At 45.9% G+C, this 27,761-nt stretch overlaps 1 protein-coding gene and 1 long non-coding RNA gene across 3 annotated transcripts in view; both read right to left on the bottom strand.

Moving 5' to 3' along the window:
* Window positions 1-20,009, bottom strand: part of igsf3 (immunoglobulin superfamily, member 3) — a 52,435-nt gene extending 32,426 nt beyond the window's left edge. The window contains exons 1-2 of one of the 2 annotated variants that reach the window (XM_028992121.1): window positions 19,435-20,009; window positions 7,151-7,531 (exon numbers count right to left, since the gene is read on the bottom strand). In XM_028992121.1, coding sequence (XP_028847954.1) covers window positions 7,151-7,531; window positions 19,435-19,549 — 496 coding nt within the window. In that variant the 5' untranslated portion in view covers window positions 19,550-20,009. The remainder of the gene's footprint in view (window positions 1-7,150; window positions 7,532-19,434) is intronic. The other variant, XM_028992122.1, reaches the window with a different exon arrangement.
* Window positions 20,010-25,459: 5,450 nt separating this feature from the next.
* LOC114797239 (uncharacterized) lies at window positions 25,460-27,198 on the bottom strand. The gene is made up of 3 exons (XR_003750829.1): window positions 27,130-27,198; window positions 26,040-26,700; window positions 25,460-25,705 (listed from the first exon to the last, which is right to left on the bottom strand). It is a non-coding gene; the product is annotated as an uncharacterized LOC114797239 (long non-coding RNA).
* Window positions 27,199-27,761: the final 563 nt, after the last annotated feature.

Genomic DNA, 27,761 nt, shown 5'->3' with positions numbered 1-27,761 from the left:
AAATCGCTCTGAACATTTACATTCGAAGCACAAGCCATTTTTCAGGGCCACACCTGAAAACAGCCCTTACAAAGCCTACGGGGGCAGAAGAGCACACTATCAAAACCTGCCGCCCCGCCCCGCCCCACCCCACCATACAGACCACGCCTGGGTGGACTCAGATGGTCTTTAACTCACAACTCGTTTGCCTCTCGGGGCGATCCCAATTATTTTCTGAATCTTCTGATTAATGCAGCAGTGAGCACATGTGCTTTGTGTTCACATTCATATGCGCATATAATGACTATGCAGGATGAAAGCCATCTATATTATTGTCTCAAGGTTGTTCTCATCCGAATACAACCAAAGCAGCAGCAGAACAATGCTGACATGGTTTACTACACAAAGCCAGCAAAAATACTATAGGCGTGAGCTTTAAACGTTGTTAAAGGTAGAAAAAAACCTCTCTCTAAGGCACTGTTCAAACAATAGCTGGTAATGTTTGTATGTCACAAAAATGAATTCTGAATATGTAAGAATGAGTTAATACACATATGTTCGCATGAAAGACCAGAGTATTAATTCACATCTACCAAGTTCAGATGTAGGAGTCTCGAGTCCCACGTGTCTGAAAACAGCTTCTGAGGCCAAGTGAATGATCTAGCAGGAGGCACCAGATAAAATGAAATTTCAGTTCTGATTGGTTCGTGGCCAAAAGAAAAAGCATACAAAAAACACAAGACACATCAAAAGAGAAAAGTCCAAAACCCACTGTCTTCAAAATCAAATATAAAAAATTACGCTGTTAGACATTTTAACTAAATCTATTTTCTATTCCAAGGTGGGTAACGATGAACATTTTAATGAGGCAGGCAAGATGGTAATATATTTTAATAACTCCAGGGGAAATGGAACATTGATTTAGAGGCTGGAACTCATCTGCCTCATATACATACATTCATACACATCTCCAGGGCCTTGGAAGCATAAGTGTATTTTGGGAGCATGTGTAAAATGAAAATGTGCATGTAAAGTGTGCCGGAAAAAAAAAATGGTCATAATAACCCCTGTTAACACACCAGTACCTCCACAGATTAGAGGCTAACCCGACCTCACCCACAGCCACTAATCACTTTATAATGGAACTCTAGGTCCCATGATTAAGGTGACTTAATCAGGTAAAAGTCTCTCTGGTTGTCATTTACGCTTCACAAGAACAAATGTCCACTTAGACAAGATATTAGTTTATATACTAGCTGAAATACTAGTTTTCCCCCAAAAGATCTGCAACACACAGTACAGTTCTGACCCTTATTACAACACAATTACAAGGGGCTCATTCTGTGAATTCGGCACCATTGACCTGTGCATGCGTGAAATTGTGTGCCAACCTCGCCAACGTCTGCTGTAGATAAAAGCTGCTGTTCCAGCGGAAGGCAAGTGTGGGAGTTCTGCATGATGTCATGTCCACTCAAATTAGATCCCGTTCTACCATTACGCCCGACCCCGGACTTCCCAGCATCCCAGTGCTTCACTAGCGGATCATTTAGAGTGAATTACAGAACAGTTGCCAATTAAGGGTCGCCACGGGCATGCCCTGAGGAAACCTTGAATGGAACTTCAGCTTTTGGTATGGGCTGGTGAGAGGGTGAGGGGGGCTTCCTGTCAGCTGATGAGAAGCCCAGTAGTAATAAAGTCTCCAGGGCTCTGGGACACTATATTTGAGCCCGGCAATAGAAAAGAAAATCATTTCAAAAGGTAATGGAACAGAAAGGTCACTGCTGTATTAAGAGGAGTGAGCGAGAAGGATGCAGATAAAGCCAAACACAGAGAACCCCTTCGAATCATTGCGACAGAACATTTAAGTCCAGTTCGCCTTATCAGACCCACGTCTTCCTCAAACTGTCCGTCCCTCCCGAACAACACTTGTGCTTTCAGTCTGCCTGCATCATTTTACATTAACAGCATTTATCAGACGCCCTTATCCAGAGCGACTTAAAATCAGTAGTTACAGGGACAGTCCCCCCCCCCCCCCCCCCCCCCGGGGACACTCAGGGTTAAGTGTCTTGCTCAGGGACACAATGGTAGTAAGTGGGATTTGAACCTGGGTCTTCTGGTTCATAGGCGAGTGTGTTATCCACTAGGCCACTATCACCCTTTTTTTTGCAGGGATATGAATACACCGCTCTGTTCCGAGCACCTCCCCCAAAAACAGGATGTTTTCTTGCAGGCCCTTGGTCCTGCCTGCGCACACCATTCCCCATTAGCACACAGATGGCCGGTATGAATTACTCCCCACTCCAGCACTGAAAGGCCATAAAACACACCCGCTACAGAGAAGAGCGGAGCAGAAGGACAGCGAGGGGGAGGGTGGGCAGGCTGGGTGAGTAAGCGACTGATGATGGAGGGTTAAAAAAAGAAGATGAAGGAGGGATGGGAACAGTTGAATGCAGAGAATGCAAAGAGAGCCATGGATTCGAGGAGTAAATCGGGGGAATACACTGTACTGGGAAGCTGCAGCAGTGCACATCTTGTCTGGCTCCTCCACGATCTCACGACATACTGTAAAAAGCAGCAGGAAGCTTCCTTCCGTTGCCAGATCCATAATAAAAACTGCCAGACGTGGTCATGAAGACCCGGCATCCTCGACTGGGACGTACAGGGTTGTTATTTAGTAATGAAATTGGATTAAATACAGAATACTTTATACTAGTAGCATTCTGGGGAGTTTTTCCAGAAGCTACAAGGAAACTGGACCACAAAAAAAAAAAACCAATATCCCATTGTGTTCATTGTGTGATACGACAGGGTTCAATTTTAGAAATTCTCACTTTACAACTAACACACGCAGGTGGTGGAACAGACAGTGAGTTTGTGGTGCAGCGGAATTCAGCACAAAGTACGGAAATAGAACATACAGACATGTGATGGGAGCCGATCACTAGAACTATCTGGGTGTGTGGGAAGTCAAGGGAAGCAACGTTTAAGTAAAGAACCCAGTGGGAAAATTGGATTTGAGAAAGTCAATCTTTGCCCAACTGGTAGAACCAGGCATACTCTGCAGACCTGGATCAGCTTAGGTCCTAGTTCAACATCTTCCATGTTTAAATCCAGCAGAGGCAGGTTCGGGTGCGATGAAGTAAATTCAGCGCCCACAGAGAGCGAGAGGTGAGGTTCCAGCCGAAACCCAGGTCTGCCAGGGCACATTTTCACAGGCTACGTTCTGCTGGGGCTTCTTGGGTCACCCTTTGTGCTGCTCTAGTTGAAGTCAGGTGCACAAAGCCGTTGATGTAGGTCAGTGTGGACCGGAGAGCATTTAAGAGAGTTACCGTAGTCACCCACTCCATCCTCGTTCTTCTACGAACGCCTCTTCATTCTTTCCATCAGTGTCCACTCCACCGTGCTGTGGAGAACGGTGTTTTTTTTTTCCAACCCACCCACTCTTCACACTCCCTTCTCCCGTCTCTTTTCGACATCACTCCCTCATTATTCGTGATGGAAGAGGATTGATTGAATGCGGGGATTAAACAGATTTTCTGCGGACAGTACGACAGGCTGCGTTAAGTGATTGTCACATGTGATACACAGCAGCACAGCACACAGTGCACACAGTGAAATTTGTCCTCTGCATTTAACCCATCACCCTGAGTGAGCAGTGGGCAGCCATGACAAGCGCCCGGGGAGCAGTGTGTGGGGACGGTGCTTTGCTCAGTGGCACCTCAGTGGCACCTTGCCGGCTCGGGATTCGAACCAGCAACCTTCTGATTACAGGGCCGCTTCCTTAACCGCTAGGCCACCACTGCCCCGTTATGCACAGGAAACATCTGGGCGAACGTGAGAGAGCCTGCAAACATGTGCTCAACTGGCCAAGCGTGAGGGTGACTGCGATGCCAGGTTCCAATATAACGAGCACGAATCTTGCAAATGCAAATTACATGATGATTTTAATATTGCAAATGCAATAAATATCATACGAATCCAAACAGTGTCATCATGACCGTCCCTGTTACTGACATAACTTTGGTCATCTATGGAAACTGAAAAAGACAGCCCAACAATTTATAGTCCTCAGCAGCAGTTTAGGTACAATAGCAAGTTTCCAAAAAGTAAAGTAATACATTTACAATGAAATTTCCAGAAAGTCAACTGATCCAGAAGTTTCATTAAGAACTCCGAAGTCTCGATTGGTTTTTAAATGATTGATACGATGCAGAAGCGTGGTGATGTGCAGTCGTTGTGATGCGGTCATGCTGGGCAGTGAGTGGTCCTGGTGCAGCGCGCAGTACTGATCGTGCCGGGAGGGCTTCCACGGGAACAGGTTGTTCTTCATGGGTACCTGCAGCCAGGATTTCACGACTGGGGAAGGTGGCGGATTCGTCACACTGGTGTCTGATGGTAATTAACAGCGTTGCGCGTGAGATTTCCAGCAGGCGTGTCCCACTCTGCTGCGATGTTTTCGTCTTTGATTAATGCGCCACATGCTGACCCCGCATGTGGGCGCCGTTCCAGGGGTCAGTCCGGCCAGTTTGAGCGATTCCAGGTTCCCGCTGGTTATCATCATCAATCCCATGGGACAGACATTCTGCTGTTATTCAGTGTCAGAACAAGTAGATTTATTCTGATGGCTGGATGTATTCATATAATGAAGGGCAGCCTGGGTTACCCCCCACACACACACACACACACACACACACACACACACACGCACCAAAACAGTAACCTGTAAAGAGCACTCAGGACACAAACACATGCACAAAAAGACTTCTGGATCAATATTGTACAACGTCCGCTTGCGATATGGTACTAAAGGGCCGAGCTAACACTTACTTCCTCAGCTTCCTCTTCCACCGCCAGACGCAATCCAGAGCATCCATCGTAAAACAGGAACGGTAGAGCGCAGAGGATGCATAGAGAAGATGTGTTTGCTGAAGGACGAAGTCAGAACTGAAAGCGTTGAATTTTTCCCCATGGGTTCGAGGAGTAAAGCGGGGAATACGCTGTTGTAGGAACCTGCAATATTTTTTTAGCGCTGAGCCCCGAAGTAGAAAATGGTCTGTGTTCAGTGATCTCCACCATTTGTAGCTTCAGGTTGTAACAGCTTTTGGTCTGTGTGCAGTGGAGGAAACTGTGGTGAAGCATGCAGAGAAACTAGGCCCGCCGGGAAGAAAGAGAATCTCCCGCCGCTGCTGGGGTTTCCACCACACTCTCCATTTATTAAGCTTACAGCACCTCAGTTTCGCCACGCCCGGGTAAATACATGAGACGGGGACATTACATGAACAAAACGTCAAGGTTTTATGTAATACAAAATGAAATAATAAAGGGACCACAGGAGCATGGGCCAGCCTGCTCGGTTCCTCTGCATCAGGACCGGGGCAGCCACAGGTTGCTATCATGATGCAATATCCCATTCTCTTCATTAAATAAAGAGTCATTAAATACTCTGACCGAGCACACAACACCTTACTGAGATAAAACAAGCAATTTGTGCACAATATTTCCCTTCCACCTAAAATCGAGTCAGATGTGGAAGATGGAGGTTGTTGAAAGAGAGTGCTGGAGACATCTCTCAATACAAACCAAGCAGAGGCAAAGCCAATGGCCATGCGTGATGCATTTCATTCTCCAGTGAGAAGATGGGAGGGCGACGGTAGATCCAGAGTGGGCAAGAGCGAGCGAGAGAGTGAATCAGAGAAATGCATATTCGGCTTCATCTTCAAATGGATGTCACCTACAATGATCCACTTATGTGTGCAACCCACACTACAGATACTAGTGATTCTTCCACAACCTCCACAGCAACCGCTGACTTCCAGGCACATGGGTACCGATACATGAAGACCAGAAAACCTCTACATACCTAATGCCCACCCACAAATTACAAACAAATCCCAATTCTGTAGTGAATATTCAACCAGCCAAGGTCCTCAATTGTAAGCTCCAAGAAGGTTCTTTTACTTTGATTTGACTTCTTATTCACTAAATAAAAATCATCTGACCTCACTATTAAAAAACATTAAACTTTGTGTGAAACTCTTATTCAGTGTTATTCTGATATTAGAGAAAAAAACGATGCGTTGACAAATAAATCATTAAGGTATTAATTAATAATCCATCAGAAGGAAGAAAATCCTGCCTAAATGCAATTGGTGGCAAGGGAAACACTGCACCATGACCCCACTGCACAGCTGCACTTTACTTCCAGAGATCAGACATGCCTCCGTGCCTAACAGCCCGAGCTGCCACCTTTGACCTTATCAGGTCACATTGGCAGAATTCTCCCATGGGGACTGATTACTGTTTATGCTAAATCCCTAAAGAGACTGATGCACCACACAGACAGACAAGCAGGCTGACAGGACACAGGGTCAGTTCCAAACAGGTGTTAAAGGTCATCCTAACTCAGGCCACCTCCTGAACACACACTGATTCCCAAAGAACTAGAGGGGAAATAAGAGTGAAACCAAAGTTACATTGCAGGCCAAATCTGGACCTTACACAGTGCATGCTGGGTACAGAGGAACCTGTAATGAGCCAGAATAGAGGCTGAATACACAGACCATGGCGGACAGTGGTGAAAGGGAAAACTGAGGAGCCATCTTCGGACTTAAGTTGTTGTCATCATCGTTCAACATTACAGAGGGAAGCACAGATTGGCTACACGCAACGAGAAGGTCTGGGCAGGGCGAGTCCGGCTGTGCTTGAGTGGGTTGTGGTTGGAGGCAGTCAGGCTGGAGCCCGGCAGAGAGCAGGAGGTGGCGAGAAGGGGGGAGAGAGAGCGGAGAAGAGGGACAGGTGGCTCTCGGTGTGGTGCTGAGAATGGCAGCCAACGTGCTCACGACTCGCCCAGCCGGCTCATATTAAACCAGACCGCGTTAAACCCAACACGCACACGGACGAAGCCCCGTCATCCAGCGAGTCGGAGAGGGTTTAGAAGCATTTTTGGGGTTCTGGTCACACGTGAGGAAGGAGACAGTTGGCTCTCGCTGGTCTCACGTTGGTGAGCCTGTGAGGGTGGGCTGCTTCTCACAGATGGACTGGCAGTCTAACAAGCGCCCACTTCATCCCACTGACAGTCCTTCAAACTCAACAAATTAACACGCAGACAATTAACCGAGGCCACTCGGCATCTCCACAGAAGGCCAAGACAGAGTGGGGCTGCGTGACTCACCGGTGAGGTTGGTCCTGGCACTGTAAGATCCCAGGAACTGGCCGTCGGTGTTTGGGGTGTAGCACTCAATAAAGCCCTCGTCACTGGCCATCAGTTTGGTGATGTGGAGGACAGCGGAGTCGCCACTCAGACGCTCCACATAGATCTCTTTGTTGTTGACACGCTGGGAGTAGATGGCGTAGGCATAATTGGGCTGCGCTGTGCTCACGATGCGGATCTCCCGGTCGGGGGCGGAGTACAGGTACATGGACCATTCAAAGTCCTGCTCCACGCCCTCCTTGTAGCCGGTAACGTTGCACCAGATGGTCAGATGGGAACCCTCCGTCCGCACTAGAGGGCCGTTCTGCACGGTCACCACGCGTCTGGCTGAGCAGGATCCTGCTAGATGGAAACAGAGAAAGAAACAGGAGATTAGCTGTGGAGAAATGCAGGTGATGTGCAGATGTAGGGATGGCGAGGAAGAGCAGATGTTTACTGCATTCGGGTCACCTGTAGCATGATAGACAATCCATCCCAACACAAGTTGGAACTCACTGACAAAAAGGCCTCTCTGATGATCAATCATCTCAAAACGGAGGTAAAGCATTTATACCAGCCATGCCTGTACATGACAAAAAGGTTCAGATTTGGAGCCATTATCAGTCACACAAATGGATAGAAACATAAACCTGGAATAAAACTCCAAACCGTATACAGTATTCACACAAAAATTGATCAAGTACATTTAAAGAAACATTTTGCACTATTGCACTGTATACTTCTTGCCATATTTGAAGGGAAACAGCCGCTGTATGTAAAGCTGCTACTGCATTTATCCTTATGTGCACTTAGACAAATCAAAGAGAGTGGAAGGCCAAAGTGCCCTGCCATAATACGCCTTCTTTAATGCAAAAACGTGACGTTTCAGCAAATGGAACTCTATGCTTAATCCGCCCCTCTGTCTCCCAACACAACTAAATCACATTTATTCCTCCACTGGAACCCAGCCTGGGCCCAAACAACCATGGAGAAACATCAGACATGGTCCCATTATGATGTCTATATGATGACTTCAGTAGAACCATTCACTGTATTTAGTGTGGCACCACGCTCAGGTCCGGGCGTACACTGGTGATGGGGATTGGTGAGAACTGGGATTGGTCTCTTCAGCCGAGATCATTTCCGGAAAATAATTTCAAGTCTCAATCATAACCTCTCTGAAAAATGAAGTGTATCATTTAAACCGCAATTGCTCAACTTCCAATCGTATCACCCCTGAGAAACAGACTGGAGACTGAAAGGCCTTTTTGAAGTTGTGGATGCACGATTTCTTCGTTTGGTCTGATTTCATATCTAGAGCACGTTTGATATGAAGAGATGTTCATTTTTAACAGTTTCTCTTCTTCCCAGAACCTGTCACAAGGGTTGTGGCTGAGAAGAACCAGTGCACTCCCACTCACAGGCATTAAAAATGCAGCGCATTCATACTGAGCTTTTCAAACCCAACGCTTTTGTCTTTCTGCTAGAGCAACATGCAGTGTGAAAAGCCTGCCTGTGCGGCCAAAGCGGCATCATTTAGCTCTGATGCACTCAGTGTGTGTGTGTGTTCATTCTAGTGCCGTAAAGTGTTAACATGTATGCGCTACTCTGATAATGCCTTGAGTCTTCCGAATCTCTGTAACAACAGACGTAGGCGTGATGGAGGGGATCCGTTTTAAGAAAAATTAACTGAACCGTAATGTTAATTCTTCAGACCAAGTATGGGAGAGAGGCTCAGGCGGGCAGTAAGGATGGAGATGCGTTTCTATTTCTCTCTCTGTGTGTGTGTGTGTGTTTGTGTGTGTCTCACACAGCAAAGAAAAAAAATTAATTGAATACATATTGCTTTGTTGTCCCTTAACGCTGTAGCTCAGTCAGACAAACCTCATTTTTTTTATTTTTACATTTACATTTACGGCATTTATCAGACGCCCTTATCCAGAGCGACTTACAATCAGTAGTTAGATTGAGAAGATTCTGGTTCCTCTTGTAAAAAGGCAGCGGGCGCATGGTGGACACGCCACAAGCGTTTGAGCGCCACTGCCACCGAGCGTAAAGTAAATGTGGCCCGTCACCGTGGGGATGGTCTCTGGCTCGAATTCATTTTACATCAGTGCCAGACCCACACAGGAAGTGTACAAAACACAGATGCTTTAATTACACTAATTCCATTTAACGTGCTGCACACTGACATATGAATTACGACGATCGGCCATTTCACTTTGACAGCCCTGGTAAACGCCGATGGTTTTGCCGGCAAGTTTGAAGCGGGTCAGGCTGCTACAGGTGGGCGTGGGCTTTTAAAATGCCCGCGGCGCAGAGAAGCTCTGCTTCTGCGAGGCTTCTTCACACGTGCTAATTCCGTTGCTAAGCTACGCAGGGTTCGCCACTTTAGTTCCACGCGTTTCCGAGCACTAAACGTTCAAGACAAAAGTGAATTCACTCCGTCTTTCAAGCCAAGCCAAGCTTGAAGGACCAATACCTCCATGCTCAGAGCATCCAGGGGTGCAACTGTAACAATTTATTCAAACCTGGCAAAAATCTGAGGAATGGCGTGACACTTGGCGTGGACGGTCACAAAGCCACAGAATTGTAACCACAGCAAGTGATGCTGGTCTCTTTCAGTCACAAAGACAAGCAGAGACCTCCTCCTCCTGCAAAGTGCACGAGTGACCACATCCATGCCTGTCAATCAGCCTTACTCAGAGAAAACAGCCTTGTCTTGTTCCCCCTGCTCAGCGTGACCTGTGACCCCAAGAACATGAAAAGGACAAAAGAATGAAGAGAGACTAGAAAACCAGATTTGACAAGAAAAAAAGGAGATGACAGTGACCATATGACAGTGACAGTTTTTCAGGCCTAAACCACATCTGAAAGTCAAGAGAGGGGACATCTGAAGATGCAGTCCTTTTGTCACCATATGGATGGGATCAAAGTGACGCATGTTGGTTGTGCTGCAGGCTCTGCTGGATTTATGTCCCCGACTGTAGTTAGTGTTAATAATCCAGGATGTGTTCAGTCGTGCTTATAATACTCCGTCTCAACAGAACAATGGAAAAATGTAACTCTCGTTGCTACAACGTGACACTTTTAAAGTCTTTTCACCAATTTAAGGGGGTGCACACAGCTACATATTGCACACCACCATTGTTATATATGTGTGAAAGTCAAATTCTCCAACATTTCACTGAAAATATGTCTGATTTCTGTTGGCCGGAAAATAATGATTTACTGTAGCAAAAACACCTTCGTGCGCTGTAGAATTTTTACCCCCCTCGGGTGTAATCTGCCTATGAAGACGTTAACGTAACTGGAGCGTGCATCCTTAACAGGAGACCTTTAAGAAAAATTATTGTTTTACGTACTTTTGGCTTGATTCAAGCAGACAAAAAGCCTGCCAGGCAGTGGTGGCCTAGCGGGTAAGAAAACGGTCCCGTAATCAGAAGGTTGCCGGTTAAAAAAATCCAAGGTGCCACTGAGCAAACTACTGCCCCACACGCTGCTCCCCGGGCGCCTGTCATGGCTGCCCACTGCTCACCAAGGGCGATGGTTAAATGCAGAGGACACATTTCTTTGTGTGCACCGTGTGCGGGGTCTGCAGTGTTTCGCAATGACAATTTACTTCACTTATTTTATTTTTTTTTTTTAAAGCAAAAGGGAAAAGAACATTTTTTATTTCTGTCTAGTCTAGTTCCCTCTGTGCTCTCAAGGTTCTGGGCAAATCATAACAGCGTGGAGAGTAGACACTCGCTCCCAAATCCTACACGATTACAGAACACACATACAGCGCCCTGCTGTCTGACCACAGATAAAAGCTTTCAGAGCACGGGACATGACAGCGGTAACCACGGTAACGTCAGCACAAAACAAACCATTTCATATATAATAAAGAAATAAACCTGCAACGTGTACATGATACATGAAAATATGTAACTGAGAGGAAGGAAATAACTAACATAATAGTATTTATAATCATTTATGGTGCTCGTGATAATCTTTTACATCACAGTACACAATATGAACTGAACATTACTGTAAAGGTCCCCTGACATGAATGTATGTCATGTATGTCTTGTTGGTCCCCTAATACTGAATCTAAAGTCTCTTTCAGAAATTCAGACGTGGTGCAGAATTACAGCCACTTTGATCCAGTCCCACAATGAGATCTCCCAGGACGCGCCGTTTCGGTGTCTGTAGCTTTAAATGCTAATGAGGAGGTGAGCGGCCTATAGAAGTTGAGGGGGCATTTGCGGAAATGACGTCGTCATCAACAATGGTTTGGCGAGTTACTTTTTTAGGGGAGGGGTGAGAAAGTCTCTGGGCGGACAAGTCATGTCTGCGTTTTTCCAGAAAAGATTAAATGAACCCACTGGTTCTTTAGAGTCTCGTGTGACTGAACTAAAAACAAATACATTTGCATTTATTTTTACATCCAATCGGGGCAACTGCTTTTGAAGTCGGTGAAGATAATGTTTTATGGGAGGGGTGGGAAATTCTCTGGGTGGAAAAAGCACGAGGAAGGGGAGGTAACCTTTCCCCTTATGACGACATAAGGGGACAAATTCCAGATCAGACCGTCTGAGCTGCCGCTCTCTGGATAGCGAAGCAGAATGACCAAAACACTCTTAACATCTATCACAATTTCCGGCCACTGCAGGACCATAGACAGGCTGGGGGGAACTCGTATTAATGTTCAATAATCTCACAAAGTGACATTTTCATTATAGGTGACCTTTAAGTTACTACTCAAATAAAATCTTTCTGAAGTAACTTTATGAAGTTACATGATAACCCCGCTTATTAAATCAGCGCTATTCCCTCCTTGTGACCAGGCAGGTGAGGAGACCTCCAGGTTCTCATCGTCTCCCACTCCAGGACAGGGTGAACAGTGATATATGAGAGCTGGGGACACACTCCTGACACCACACAGAACAATAGGTCACCTGCTGCCACGCCCTTAACTCACATTACATACACACCAGCGACCAAAACCAAAAGACCAAAGGGAACCTCACGAGTACCAAGGCAGCTTGGCAATAACCGTGACATACTCCTTCATCAGTACTGTTCTACAAGCAGAGGAACATCAACATCAGCTGGAAGAAGAGGCCATCTGGGAAATTGGACTGGTGTTTGTGTGAGCAGAGCCACTCCTCCCAGAGGCTCAGACACCGAGCAAACAACACATGACATGAGGGAGATCAGGACCATCAGGTCCATCACACACGGTCATGAACCAAGCGAGGAGAAGGATGTGATGTGTGTAGGTGGCCAGCAAGCATATGATAAATAAATACTGAGACATTGTGGCTTATGATGTGGATGGATGGAGGTACGTGCTGAAGCCAGCATCTTCTCAGACAGTCAGAGGTCCCGATACTGAACCTGTACCATCAGACGGAAGTGTATCCTCTGCAGCAAATAGATGGAGCTCATTTAAATTAACAAGCTTGATGGCCGATTGGCCCCAAAACCTCAGTACTTCCGTGAATGTGTGTGTGTGTGTGTGTGTGTGTGTGTGTGTGTGTGTGGGTGTGACCTGCTCGTATAAAAGTAGCCTGAATGGAAATGGTTGTGGTCGCGTGGAGGACCCGAGCAGCAGTGTGTCCTTCAGGACCCACACACCGGGTCACTGGGGGACGAAAACAACGCCGCGGTGAGGTGTGGGTGGTGGGGTGTCATCGCCACAGAAACAAGGAAAACTTACTGGCAGATGAATCACTCCTTACTGTACATGAGGGGGAGGTGTCATGATGAATAGAAGCTGTGTGTGTGTGTGTGTGTGTGTGTGTGTGTGTGCGAGCGCATGCGGGCGGCGTGCATGAGAGTGATACAAAACACGTTACTCGAGGAAATGTCACATTCCTCCCTTGCTTCAGGTTAGTATCGGACAGTTTGTCCTTCACCCAGTGCTAACTGAAAACAAGCTACAGAAGAGGATGATGATGACGATGATGAAGAGTAAGCTCCTGCCTCCCAAGCCTGTAATTAACACTGGTTAATTGGCCTCAAGCCTCAGAAAGGAAGTAGTGGTGTGAGTGAGCAGGGCTCTCACCATAAGATATCCCAGGCAGACTATAGATCTGTACATCGTCTCCACGTCTCCATCCTTCGGAAACTCAGAGCCCTTCGACTAAAACAAAGACGACATACACACATCCATCAATTCCCCACAACATCGAGGAATATGAGACGTTACAGTCATTTACATTAATGGCATTTATCAAAAGCTCTTATCCAGAAATATCAGTAGTGACAGGGACAGTCCCCCCCTGGAGCTACTTAGGGTTAAGTGTCTTGCTCAGGGACACAATGGTAGTGCGTGGGATTTGAACCTGTGACTCTGTAGTCTTCTGGTTCATAGGCGAGTGTGTTACCCACTAGGCTTCTGCCACCCAACTGCACCATGCACACGTAACGGAGAAGCTTCGAGAACGTGTGGGTCCATTTATTTATATGCAGAAATTAAAAAAGCAACGGCCAAGTTATTACTTCAACTTAAGGAAAGAAACACGACGCATTTCTGTGTCTGATCATCTCTACACGTGACCCTCAGACTGCAAACAGAAGGAGAGAGGAATCATGCCAGCATGGGTCATGAAGGTGGCTGCTGTGTTCTTCACATATAATAATGCATATCAATGCAGATTCAAATATTTTAGTGAAGCAATTGTCATTGTGAAACACAACACAGCACACGGTGCACACAACGAAATGTGTCCTCCTTTTAACCCTTTGGTGAGCAGCCATGAAAGGCGTGTGTGGGGACGATGCTTTGCTCGGTGGCACCTCAGTGGCACTTTGGCAGATGGGGATTCGAACCGGCAACCTTCTGATTACAGGGCCACCACTGCTCCATTTTTTAAAAAACTGGGGGCGTTAGGAAGTATTGATACAGCAATATACTGTGATATTTTATGTGGTGATATTGTACCGATACAGGGACATCAAATATCGCTGCGGAACGTGTTCTTTAGTAAGGTCAACAAAGGTCAACCAACGCGCGACTACAACCTCCAGAACTGTAGATGGCGCTATGCAGCTGGGTACTTTGAATTACTGCTGGGCATTTCAGGCAGAGTGAAATAAAAAAAAACATGACAGACCGATCACAGCACCCTGCATATCTGCTCTGTTTTTACATTTTCAGTGAACTTTAGAATATTGAAATATGTACAGGATATCAAGACATAATCATATTGTGACCCGGGTATCATTGTTACAATCACAATTTTTGGTCATTTTCTGTCCCCCATTTCTGCCAGTAACAGCCAGACCTCCTCTTTATTACTGTAATTCCCATCCAGATCCCACTTAGTTGCTAATTAATGAAAGTCGGAGATGGCAAATCCTTTTCCTGTACCTCGTCCATATATATATATAGAGGCTTTTTTTCCACCCCAAATGATTCTCTTCATATATATATATAATTATTATTATTTTATTTTTTTACATAGTTTATCCTGAGGCAGGTTACACTGAGAATTATTGCATAACGACTGCTCACAATGTGCAGTTGCACACCATCACAACATTTTCTCTTCAGAAGGTCCGATATCTGAAGACAGCCAGAGTAACGGCCTTCGAGCGCAGGCTTTAAAAGGCAAATTCAGCAAAATGGCAAACTGGATGATTTTAGGCATGAAACGCTACTGACGCTGCCGTGGGGCTTGAGTCTAATTCTAGTGTTGGTTAAGCTTTTGGCTTTGCATAATTTGTAATGTAAATATTCGAGGCATTTTGCTGTGTTCCATTTGGCATTGTATTTTACATTTTCTGTCTCTAGATGAATCATTAATTGCTTAATTATGTTCACAATTCAGAACTTTTTTTTATAGATTTCCAGAAAATGAATTAAAATTTGTCAGAAAAATCATGATTATTGCTTTTTTTTTTTTTTTTTTTTGAAAATGCTGTCCCCATTTTCCGTAACATTCAGCACAAGCCTGATCAGACTTAATCACCCCACCCCAGTCACCTCACGAACCGCATCCTCCACTGCACGTGTGCCAGGAGCATGTTAATGGCTGGTGAGTGGCGGCCCCCGTGGGAGACACCACCCCACCACTCAGCTCACCAGGGGTCCAATCTGGGCCCAGCTGCAGAAGCCAGGGAGCAGGAGGCTTTTCCTCGTGTTGTGCATTACAGCAACATTCACATCCCCCCCCTTTAATTAATCATGCCATCCCTCCACCGCCCATCCAGCGCGCCAGACTCAGCCCCCACCTTTGAATTATTGAGCATGCGGGGCAGACGGCCCTTTGGCCCCCACCATCCATTACTACAGTGGACATCTTAAAACATTTAGTGTTTTTGCCCAGGAACCCGTGTTGCAGCCATGTGCATAAGGGCTAAACTGCCCTTATTTTTGGGGGGGTGAGATGGGGGTTCAGTCCCACCCCCACAAGGACACCTGCTCCCCCCTCTTTGTCTCGCTTTCTCGCTCTCGGGCCATTAACCAGAGGAGCAGTTGTCAGAGATTTCTCCATCAGCGCTCACCAGAGAGGCTCTCGCAGGCAGCTGGGAGAAGAACAACTTGTCACAAAGTCACAAAAGTACATGAACAAAACACGCAAATCAACAAAAGAAGGTATGAAGGTGTGAGGGAGCGTCTAACCATTCCGGAATTACACATGATATTCTGTGAGTGTCAACTTCGTCCAAGCTCTTCCCTCCTCCTCCTCACCATTGGACAAGGTCCACTCCAGAAAGCAATCTGGAGAAGCTCAGCAGCCGAGTGGAGTTAATGAATTCCTCGTGGTGCACAACTCCTTCCGAGCGCTTCCCCTGCCCTCATTTACACTGCAGTCACTCACACACACACACACACACACACACACACACACATAACGGGTTCTGACCAGCGGTGACGGCAAAGACTCCCTGGTTTAACATCCGGATCAGGAGGTGGCTAAAGTTCTCATCATCATCATCATCATCATAAGGATGTGGTCCTGGTATGAGTGCTTAAAAAGTAGCATCTGCGGTATTTAACCGTATTTCCAATATAAACAGCCCGGTGAGGGGTTTTTTTTTTTAAGCAAATGGTGTCAAATCTCAATGTGTCAACGGTTTTAAAGTGGGGTGGGCACGTTTGCACAAGGGCGTGTGAGAGGGGGGCTGTTTGAGCAGCTGTTCGGAGGACGTCCAGGTACCCGCTCCTGGACAGGCCTCCGTGCTTCTCTCTTCTTCCGTATCCCGCGAGCGACCCGGACGCGGGAACCATCTGCACATAATTGCTCCTTTAGCCACATGCATTAGCAGCGCATGCTAATTAAAGCACAGCAGAGCGTTTTGTCGGGGTCCCAGGAGGAGCCCCGACATACCCTGCAGCGATACTGAAGGCGAAGGGCCTTTGTGCCTGAGAGAGTCAGGAGAGAAGCTGTGCCGCCAGGGGCTGTGAGCCTACGCAAGGCTCGAGCCGAGCGGTTAGAAAAAGAAGACGCGCCCCTCAGGCCGCCAGGGAGACAGACACGATGAAGCACGGCGCTCGTCGTCATCAGCGGCGCCGCTCTGCCATTACCGTCAGAGCAGACAAGGTGAAGCTAACGAACTCCACGCCCCTACACCCGTTTCAGGTCGTTCTCCACCAAAGACAGGAGGGTATGGTAACCATGGTTACCATGCATCGGCGCGAGGCGGCGGATGCCAGCGATGCAGACAGAGGAAGGCCAGGAGAGGCGTTTCAGTGCTGGAGGTTGGATGTGAAGGGCTCCTACACGCCCGCCCCGTGCCCTCCAGCATATGTCGGATGTAAACAGATCGTATCAGAACCGTTTTTTTTTACGGTTTACTGTAAACAGAAGGCCAGTGAAATGACAACGGTGGTACAACGCAGCGTACCTGTACACACGTACCGTCACCTCAGTCGCCTGTATACGTGGCGTTATTTTCCTCCCGATTTCACCGTACTGCTGACGTTGCATCATACAGGAGATCTCAGGCCTGCTCACCATCCTCTCATTACCGTACACACAAAAAACTACGTGAAACCACAGGCAGAGACTTCTTCTAGAAATGAAACCAGGGAAGGTGGACAACTGAACAGATCGAGCGATGATAGAATTCATTACAAAATGAATCTAACGGGGAGCTGGTTTTATCTGGTCGTAGCTCAATCCTTTATCTGCTGCCCTCTGGAAGACAATCTAGACGCCTTCAGACCAGGACCAGTTTCTGTCCCCTCACTGTCACCTAAACAGCTGAACAGTCACATTGCAGCTGCACTTTATGCACATCTGTGGTGTTTTTTACTGTAATCGTTGTATTTTCTCTATATAAGATTGACTATATTGTACATTGTTGTTCTTTATACTGTTGTGCTTGAGAGACACCATCAGCCAGATTGGAATTCCTTGTATATCTTCACTCACATACTTGGCAAATAATCATGATTCTGATTTATTACATATATTTACAGCATTTATCATTATATATTTAAGTCCTTATCCAGGGTGTCTTACAATCAGTAGTTACAGGGACAGTCCCCCTGGAGACACTCAGGGTTAAGTGTTTTGCTCAGGGACATAATGGTAGTAAGTGGGGTTTGAACCTAGGACTTTGTGATCAAATATATTAATTGAGCCTCATATTTCATATTCAAACATTACTCAATGAAAGCAAATTACTATTAAAACTGAATGACAACTTTTGAAAAATGACTATTGGTAGATTTTTTTAAATATTATTATTATTTTAGAACTTCATTGCAGAAACAATGGCATTGATAAGGTAGCCTTTCATTACAATCTGTACCGTTAGGGTTAAAAAAAAAAAAACTAGAATTGAAATGCATGGTGCCATATGGTTTTGTGATACATTTATTACGCTACTCGTAAGCCAACATGACAAGACGCCATCATGCAGGATGATGCGTAGACCGAGCTCCAGATATAAATATGTCTGTCAGGCAGACATCTGCACCCCACATCACACTGATCCCAGCCTGAATATCAAGAAACCAGAGGCGGTGTCAGCAAGGGGCAATGCGAGGAGGAGGGAGACTCGTCCCGTCATGTCATGATCCTTCATTCAACCTGAGGGGTGATTACTTTACAGAACCCACTACATGACGTACAGCATGATCCGGCCTTTATCTGTAATAAGAAAATGTAGCTCAGACTGGGTAAAAAATGTCAAATGCAGCCTGTCGTGAAGACAAATCATCTCAGGCCGATCGGAGAATGTCCCAGAGTCAGTCACCCCACCGCTGGACTCTCTAGTCTGGGTTCCGGACTCTCGTCTTGCTGTGGAGGAGCAGTCAAGTAACAGTGGACTCTGTCCACAAGGCCGTAAAAGCCTGAACTTTGAAATCTTCACAGCCGCGCAGTCCTTTTCGTATAAAGTGACGTCTCGACACTCGAGAGAGTGATGGGTTAAAATGTAAAATGTCGTGTACTACTGGTTTGCGTACGGTCATTACGTCCGTATTGCTGCGGTATTTTGTGCATCAGCCCGGAAGCGTCTGAGTTTGATTAAACCGCGAGCGGATTGTAAGAGCAGGCGGAACGTGGGAACGGGAAGGAGCTTTGTTGCCCCGCCTGTTTCGCCAGCAGATTGGCAGGATGGGGGGAGGAGAAGAGAACACAAGCTAGAAGAGATAAAGAGACAAAAGCCTGAGGGCACATTCAAATCATTCAAATTATTAATATTCAAACCTGCCCACCTTCACACTACAGCAGAGAGCAACAAACACACACCACCCAGTAAAATGTCCACTAAGGTGGACGGACCCACCCATCCCAAGCCAGTCCCCTGCAGCATTACATGCCTCGGCCAGGGGAGAACCGCCATCTGTCAGTTGTTGAAAGACGTGTGTGTGTGTGTGTGTGTGTGCAAAATTGAAATTGGAACCTTGACAAACACAGAAGGACCGTGATGAAGGTGGTGATGTGGTGATGAGTTGGACAGAGGGACAGCCGGAGACATGCTGTGTCCAGCTGCGTCTCAGGCCACGCCAGCTATGACGTCATTCAGGTAGACCCACGTCCAGGTGTGGATCGAGACGATGACGTAGCCACTTGCTCACGGCTGTCTAGACAACTCGCTCTCTCGCCTCTGGTTACCATGACACAGCGCTATTCATGGGACGCATCACCGGATCAGCGAGACACAGACCCCACGCGGAACCCACGCACTCTCTTATAACGTGGACCGTAATAAAATCGACACGGACACGTACACGTACGAGTGACGCTGATCTTCAACCAGCAACAAGTCACAAGTTGAGCCACCGCCGGGGCAGGTTGGTTAGTAAAGCGACTTACCGAGCAGCGCCAACGTAACCAGCAGCAACCGGACGCCCATCGTCGCTCCCGCGGCGCGCACCTGCGTGGACCTCGGCTCGTGGGCGGGTGCGAGTCCCCTTCCTGTGAGCCGCATCCAGATCCCGGTTTTCCGCTGCGATTCCGTGGAGTGCGGGACTGTCCTCGATGGTCACCTTCAGCAGCCCCCCTGTCCTATTGTCACATCGGAGACGGGTCCCCAATGCACGCTCGCGCCGCCCGGACCCAGGTGGGGAGCACGGCGGCCTAAAAGCGGACCTGCATGACCCACGATCCTCCAATAACACAATTTCCACGCAGACCCGCGCGCTCCACGCCGCTCTTTGTCGGCGGCGGTCACGTCGTCCCCAGATAATTCGGGTAAAAACTGCGGGTTTCGGGTCGGCGCCTCCTTCCCTCGGCACGAAAAAGCGAGATTTACCCCCAAATGGAAACTCCGTGGCGTGACCGCGGACACGAGAAGCCCGATTCCTCCCCGACGGAGCGGCTCACGCTGCCATTATTCTCCAATTTCAAACCCGGTCCCGCCCCCCGACCGCCGGAGTCCGGCTCCTGGTTCCGAGGAGGGCGGGGCGTGGCCGCGGGCGCCAGCCAATGGGATTCGAGCCACGCACACGCATGCATATACATACGTTTACATTTTCGCCGAAAGAAAGTTTGTAAGTTGTGTGCTGAAATTAATCGTGTGGAGGGGGTCGTTTTTTATTCATAGAATTCCTTTTCAGGTGTATTTGCATATCAGTGCAGCAGAGAATTGGATTTCTTTCTTAAAGCAGACAAAATAATGAAAAATAAGAACAACAGAAAAGAAATGACAACTTTATTATTATACAATTTATTATATAGAGAATTATTCATACATACCAGTATTTGGCTTTTTTTTTTTTTTTTTTTGTTATTTCATTTTTTACATTGTTGTTGGTTCACAAAATGTAATAAAAGGAAGTTCATGATTTATGTAGTTCCTGAAACAGAAGTGGGGAAGCTTCCAGCATTGAAGGCCCGTCAGTTAGTAGGCCACTGATACCCTCTGGTAGAAAATGTATTTGTGGTGTAGACAGCCATACTAAAGCCATGTTCCATATGTCCTAATAATATGGGTGAACCCACTCGTGTGATTATCCTGAGGTCTTCCCATCAAAATCTGTGAAAATTCTGTCATTTTTTTCTCAGGTTGGTTTTCCACGTGAGATACTAACTGACTGTGGAACTAATTTTATACCTGGACAGAAGGTGCTGGTTCTTCTTTCTCTGGACCCAGTAAATACAAGATAGACACTCCTGGTCAGTCCTGTTCCTGTAGGAACTTCATGTAGATCGCAGATCATCTTCTGATCACTTAGCGATGGAAAACTCATCATGATCACTCATCTGAACTGTCTGGATGCTCATGTAGACAAACTTCTGTATTCTTCATTTGCACAATGTCTGCAGCACTTTTTTTTTTTAATTACTAAATGAAATATGTTCTTAAATCTTGCATCTTGCAGAATCTACTCGACAAACCGAATACTAAAGACACAGCTGGGTTGAAAATGTGTAAGGTTGCTGCATCCTAGTCAGGTTTAAGTATTGTGACTGAATTTGTTGGCCGATCTAATTACAAAACTAACCAAAAGTCTATTATCATATAGGAACACTGCACCTTGGCCAAGGCAAGAACTATACAATCATACAAAAATTGTTACCCTTACATGGCTGTTCAGAGTGTTTATACTGGTAAGAGACCCCAGTTCTGTTACACTCTGTCTGCACAGAAACAAACCGGAATCTTCCGACAATTCATTAGCCCAAGGGGACCTCAAATTGCTGCATTTTCCAGCAGATCAATTATTGATTAGACTTGATGCAAAGGATTCATTTGGAATGACTGTATGTGAGCGGCTGCTTTTAAACTCCTGTCAGTGAAACGTCATCTTCATCATCATCTTTTGTCATTAGGGGTGTGTAAAAAAAACCTGTAAGTGCTATATACAAAAACAGCATTTGGTCACATTACAATTGTCTGCTTAGTTTTAGAGAATCATTATGAACTGTTGAAGAAAGCAGCAATTGAAGCTGTGCAATGACCGTTTTATCCATTTTACAGCATGCATAAAAGAGGTGTTCCTGCGAACCTCTAGATGTTTCTATGACATCTTCTCAGCAAGATGAAGCTTGGTCACAAGGTAGAAGGACACCCTCTCTGACCCATACAGTGACATGTTTAATGGCCCATGGAAAACCCATCATTAATGTGACAAATACATGAAAGGGAACATCCTGAACGTATAAAAATGCAGCTTGAAAGAATCTCCCCCAGTAAAACCTGATGACCCTGAAAAATTGGTCAAAGGATTCATAGTCAAATTAGCAGATGAAGCAGTCACATTTACATTTAAGGCATTTGGCAGACGCCCTTATCCAGAGCGACTTACAACATGCTTTCATGTTACCATCGATAAAGAGATCAGTTCTGGGTCACTAGGACCCCCAACAATGAATACAGTCTTTTTATTCACTCTGTTGTAGATTCTGTACACAAGTTAGATAATAAGAAAGTTACAAGTTCATCTAAATATTCTCTAAAGAGGAAGGTCTTGAGCTGCCGTTTGAAAATACTCAGTGACTGAGCTGTTCTGACCTCGAGGGGAAGTTCATTCCACCACCGAGGGGCCAAGACGGAGAAGAGTCTAGATGAGCCTCTTCCTTTTACCTTCAGAGATTGAGGGACCAGACGAGCAGTACTGGAGGCTCGGAGTATACTAGGTGCGGTGCGAGGTGTAATAAGGGCTGTGAGGTAGGATGGTGCTACTCCATGTTTGGCTTTGTAGGCCAGCATCAGTATTTTGAACCTGATGCGTGCAGCTACTGGGAGCCAGTGGAGGGAACGTAGCAGAGGGGCGGTGTGGGAGAATTTGGGAAGGTTGAAGATCAGTCGTGCTGCTGCATTTTGTATGAGTTGTAGAGGTCGGATGGTACATAGAGGTAGACCAGCTGGAAGGGAGTTACAGTAGTCCAGTCGTGAGACAGATCTGTCTGTGTTGACAGATAAGGGCGGATTCGTCTGATATTGTAGAGAAGGAATCTACATGAGTGGGAAAGATTGCTGATGTGAGTCGAGAAGGAGAGTTGGTTGTCTATTGTTACTCCAAGGTTGCGGGCTGTTGTAGAAGGAGAGAGCTGTGAGTTGTCCAGGTAAATAGCAAGATCTTGATGTAGTGAAGAATCTGCTGGAATGAGTTAGTTCAGTTTTGGTCACATATAAACATAGCATATGGATAGCGTATGGGCAGAATTGATCCAGAAACAGCTGAACAAGGAAGGGGAAGAAGACAATAATAATAATAATAATAATAATACACACACACTGTATATATAGACTTCTGCTGTTACATATCATACATGACATATATTTAAGAGTCACACAAACACACACACAAATGCGAATTCTGTGTTACTTGTCTTGTCTACTGTATGGTGCCTTGTCACTGCGATGTCTTCAGTGTCCTGACTCCTCATTGTTTGGGAACTGCGGTGTGCAGGTTATCTTACCCCAATAACCAGTCAGTCTGACCTTCTGAAATTTGACAAATGCTTTAGCAGTGTTATGGTCTAACTTCTATCCTCATCGCCAAGAATGCAAGAGCACCAGCCCCCATCATGCACACATTCTACCGAGGAACCATCGAGAGCATCCTGTCTAGCTGCATCACTGTGTGGTTTGGAGCCTGCAATGCATCCTGCCAAAAAACTCTCCAACGCACAGTAAGAGCAGCTGAGAGAATCATCGGTGTCCCTCTCCCCTCCCTCCAAGACATCTACAGTACACGCCTCACCAAGAAAGCCCTCGGCATAGCAGCTGATCCCACCCACCCAATGCAAACCTTCTTCAGCCTGCTGCCATCAGGGAGGAGACTGCGGAGTCTCCAGGCCAGGACCAGCAGACTGAAGGACAGCTTCACCCATCAGGCGGTCAGGAAACTCAACTCCCTCCCGGCTCTGCCCCCACTCCCCTCACTCCCCTCTTCTGCTCCACAAACTTTCTGAACTCTAAATCACACAAACTGACCATGCACCAGTCACTCTGTGCAGCTCTGGTCTGCCATCTACCTCACTTTCACTTCGTCACTTTAAACTTAAAACTCTGTTGCACTATTGGTTTTTGCACTCTCCTGATGTTGCACTCTCCTCCATGTGCCCTTATTTGTATATGGTGTTTTTAAAATTGTATATTGTGCCTTTCTTTTTAAATTGTATTTATACTCTGTATTCGTTACTGTCACTGTTTTTGTATTTAATGTTATTTTTATGGGTCAGAGAGTAACATAATTTCAATTCTCTGCATGTCCTGTACATGTGGCAGAATTGACAATAAAGTAGACTTGACTTGACTTGACTTGACTTGAAGAACCATACTGCCACTTTAACATGATTCTATATCCCATTTTAATGTCATTTTAATACAGCAACTAACACTCTGCACTCTATATAGATATTCTATTCTATTTCTGCAAGGGGAGTTGGAGTGGCAGAAGAAGAGAGAAGAGAGAACCGGAGAAGAATTGCAAACAGCTGACATACTTCTTGTGTGCACAGCTACATTTAAATGAAGGGCATGGGAAGCTATTGTCATCAACATTTCCAATATAATACCAAATAAAAAGTACAATGTTTATCAGGGACAGATTATTGGATTTGTGATGTGTGGGGTAATGGTAAGAATGGTAGAATGATTATGAAACCTCCACATCATCACTCACAGCACCGAGGCTAAATTCACACCTCAGGGTGGATGAAGTAACTGCGGCCCTGTGTTTTTCACACGGACGTGTTTATACAGCGAGGTGGACCTGCAGGCTGCCCTGTCCTCACTGTTCCCTGCTGCTCTGCTGAAATGGAGGACCTGATCACTTTTATCTACCCCATGCAGTGGAAGTTGCTAACGCTAATGCTAAAGTAGCCAGCGGTGGGCCTGGCATTCTTCAACCCTCTGGACAGTCCAGTCCCAGAACGTACACTGCAATGTTCATACAATAAGAGGTCGCTGAGCACCCAGAGGACCGGATAATCGGCGTGAACTACAGCCATGATCAGGCCCCAGCTCGGAATAACACCACCCTTAGTCAGCTGGGTATGGCGGACAAAGGAGAAATACGTCTATTCATGGCCTATGGCCTAAGGTTACAAGGATACAGGTCCAGGTTTGGGATGCAAGCTTATCCTGAAACTGCAGGAGTAAATCACTTCACGCATCTCACCAGAAACCAGCTTTGTGGTTCCACATTGCTTTCAACATCAAATTGAAAGCAATGCTGTGTCGAAATGAATCTTTGTGTGTTGGTGTACAGACTAGTAATGGCTAATTAACAAGCTAATATCAACTTAGTTTGTTTCCTTTTTGTTTAAGCCGTTTTTTTCTTTCTGGTTAATAAATATCATTATTATCAAAATGTACTTCACCCACGTGGCCTTACTTACGCTTATGTATTGTAATTCCACTGGCTTTGTACCTGTACTGGGCACAATAACAAAGATTTATTCATCTAATTGTATTCATCATTATACTCTCTGGTTTACTAATCAGTTTGTGCTGCTAAAGTACAGCAATTCCTCTGTAGAATAAAGACCAAATGAATGATCGACTCATTGACCATTCCACACCTTGAAAGTGTCATGTCCCGGACCTAGTGGTCCCCAGCCTCTAGTGGGCGCCACCAGCACACTGGACCTTATTTGAGTTTAGTTCCTTTGTTCTGTGCTTCCAGTAATATCCATTATGTCTTTAAATGACCTTTGAATTCACCTACGAGTCATGCTGAAGACATATTGTACAAGAGTGTCCAACAGATCAGCGTACACCTTTATTTGCAGGAACCCATTTTAATACCTGTAAACCTTTACTAAATCAGGCCACAAGTATGACAAGCTGCAATTGCAGGCAACTTCTTGAAAGCAGAATTCAGACAGGGTAAAGAGAACAGGTTTGGAATCAATGTGATGAAGCAGTCTTTCTCAACAAGGGGTGAGTGGAAGTGATGGACACCAAGGGTAAGGAAAAGGAACACAGTTTATTAGGAGAACATAAAGGGAATGGACAAAAACAAGCCACAACGGTTCGCACTGAAAACAGTCCCCTCTGTTTGTGCCTCTTGGTAGGGTTGCAGATCACCGCTGCCCTCTTGTGAAACCCTACAAGTCCTACGCCTTGGAAGGGTTGATCCACTTATCCCCATTCACGGGCAGACGAGTCGCCCAGGAACGTCTTTGTGGCCTGTATGGCACAAAATACACAGACACACATAACACAAAGAACAAACCAGTTAAAGGGAAACATGGGGAACTGGGAAGCCTCGGACTGCATGTTGGAGAACAGGCCCAATCACGCAGGTGGAATCAGCATCATCTCAGCACAATCAGGGCTCCAGTATCCACTATGTTGCTCAGGAGAAGCCGAGCGTCACAGGCTCCCCTATTCAGGTAATAAATGTTTGTAGTTATGCACACTGCCGAAGTCAATCAAAGCTATGGGCTCCTCCCATTTTCATCAAAAACGTAATTAAAGAAACGTAAATAAGTTTCCCTTCTTCAAGATACAGATAACTTACTGGCAAGTGATCCTTTCTTGTTTTGACCCAGAACATCAGCATCTGCAACAGCACAGGTCATGCAGCAAGACCATGACCCCAAGCATACAGGTTGCTGTACTGGAATTAAAGAAAGTTAATATTCTGGAAAACCTGACCTGAATCCAACAGAAATGTTGAAAAGAACAACAGTTACCCAAAATGGAAATGTCCAGTTGTGATGGGCATGCAGTTCGCCCTACGCTCCACGCCCACTTTTGCCACATACACAGATATGTAATACTGCGCAATTTTCATAAGCACTGCACAAGTACATAAGTTCAATGTTCTTCATACAGAAATGTAGAAATCTCAATAAACTGTAAACCAAACGATTAATTTTGCAGATTAACTAGGTTGGGAGGCTAAGGGAAAGGAAACAAAAGAAGTAGGGAGATGAAAAGAAAATATGAAAAAAGCTTGTGTTCAGTGAGCAAAACCAACCGGCAAGAGGGAAAAGAAATGTAGACCCACAGTAGTTACAGTACTCGGTACCTGAAAACAAAAACACTGTTTATGTTGGTAATGTAACAAAAAAGAACCCTATTTCAAATATTGGTTTACCTAATCCATTTATTGCAGAATTTTCTTCATCAGTTTTCAAAGTTGGTAGAGACCAAACCCCAGTTTTTCTCGCACATCCCTAGATAACAACATGCAATTATTGCCACTTTCAATTTTTTAACATTATTATTTCTTTTTTTTTTCCAGAGTTACTGTTGGGAAAATGAAACATCTAAAACTTACTGTACTGTACTGTAGTGTCATAGCAACAATAAGCAACACTCTCAGGACTCAAGGTGTCCATGCATAGGCTCCTCTCGAAATAGACTAGCTGTCCCCATCTAATTAAAGATGATGGATTGGGAAAAGGAGAACACCAAGCCCCACAGATGACACTAGTATAGAGTATGCTCTACATTTACTTAGGAAACATAGGGAGATAATAGATTCAGGGTGATCCTCATATATCACCATGATGTGCTTGATATGCCGTGCACTCAATGATCACCGATGTTGGCTAGTGTAAAACTACAGATGGTACTGTGATACGTGCCATGTGTGTACATACATTTTTGGTTTGTCCAGAAAATGTCCTCTTCTCCTGAGTGAAAAATACAAACGGGAACAACAAGAATAGAGACAAAGAAAGAGAGACGGTGACAGAGGAATGAACAAGCTAAGGTTGCAATATGTGGGTGTCTCCCCCCCTCAGAAAACACAGTTGGAGCTCATCCATAATTCAGCAGCTCCATGTCTCATCCGGTCACCATGACACGCCAAACAAACAAGGTCAGAGTATACCTCATTGTCCAGAAACAACACACACGCCAGTCGCTTTCTACCCAGCAACTTCAACAGTCGCCGGAGAAACACAAGTTGCCCGGACAGGGTTGTACTGCCAGAACCTGCTTGAGATAGCCCGCTGCATAGTTAGCCTGCCGTCTAAAACATGCACAGCATCTGTGAAAGTGGAAATGATGTGATGGTCATTGTGAAACACTGCAGCACAGCACACGACGACACAACAAAGTGTGTCCTCTGCATTTAACCCATCGCCCTTGGTGAGCAGTGGGCAGCCATGACAGGCGCCCGGGGAGCAGTGTGTGGGGACGGTACCTTGTTCAAGGGGACCTTAGTGGGACCTTGGTGAACCTTCCGAATACGAGTTCACTTCCTTACCAGCTATAGGCCACCACTGTC

This window comes from Denticeps clupeoides, chromosome 9, assembly GCF_900700375.1.
Source record: "Denticeps clupeoides chromosome 9, fDenClu1.1, whole genome shotgun sequence".
Lineage (NCBI taxonomy): Eukaryota > Metazoa > Chordata > Actinopteri > Clupeiformes > Denticipitidae > Denticeps > Denticeps clupeoides.
This window is presented reverse-complemented; position numbering and strand designations above follow the sequence as displayed.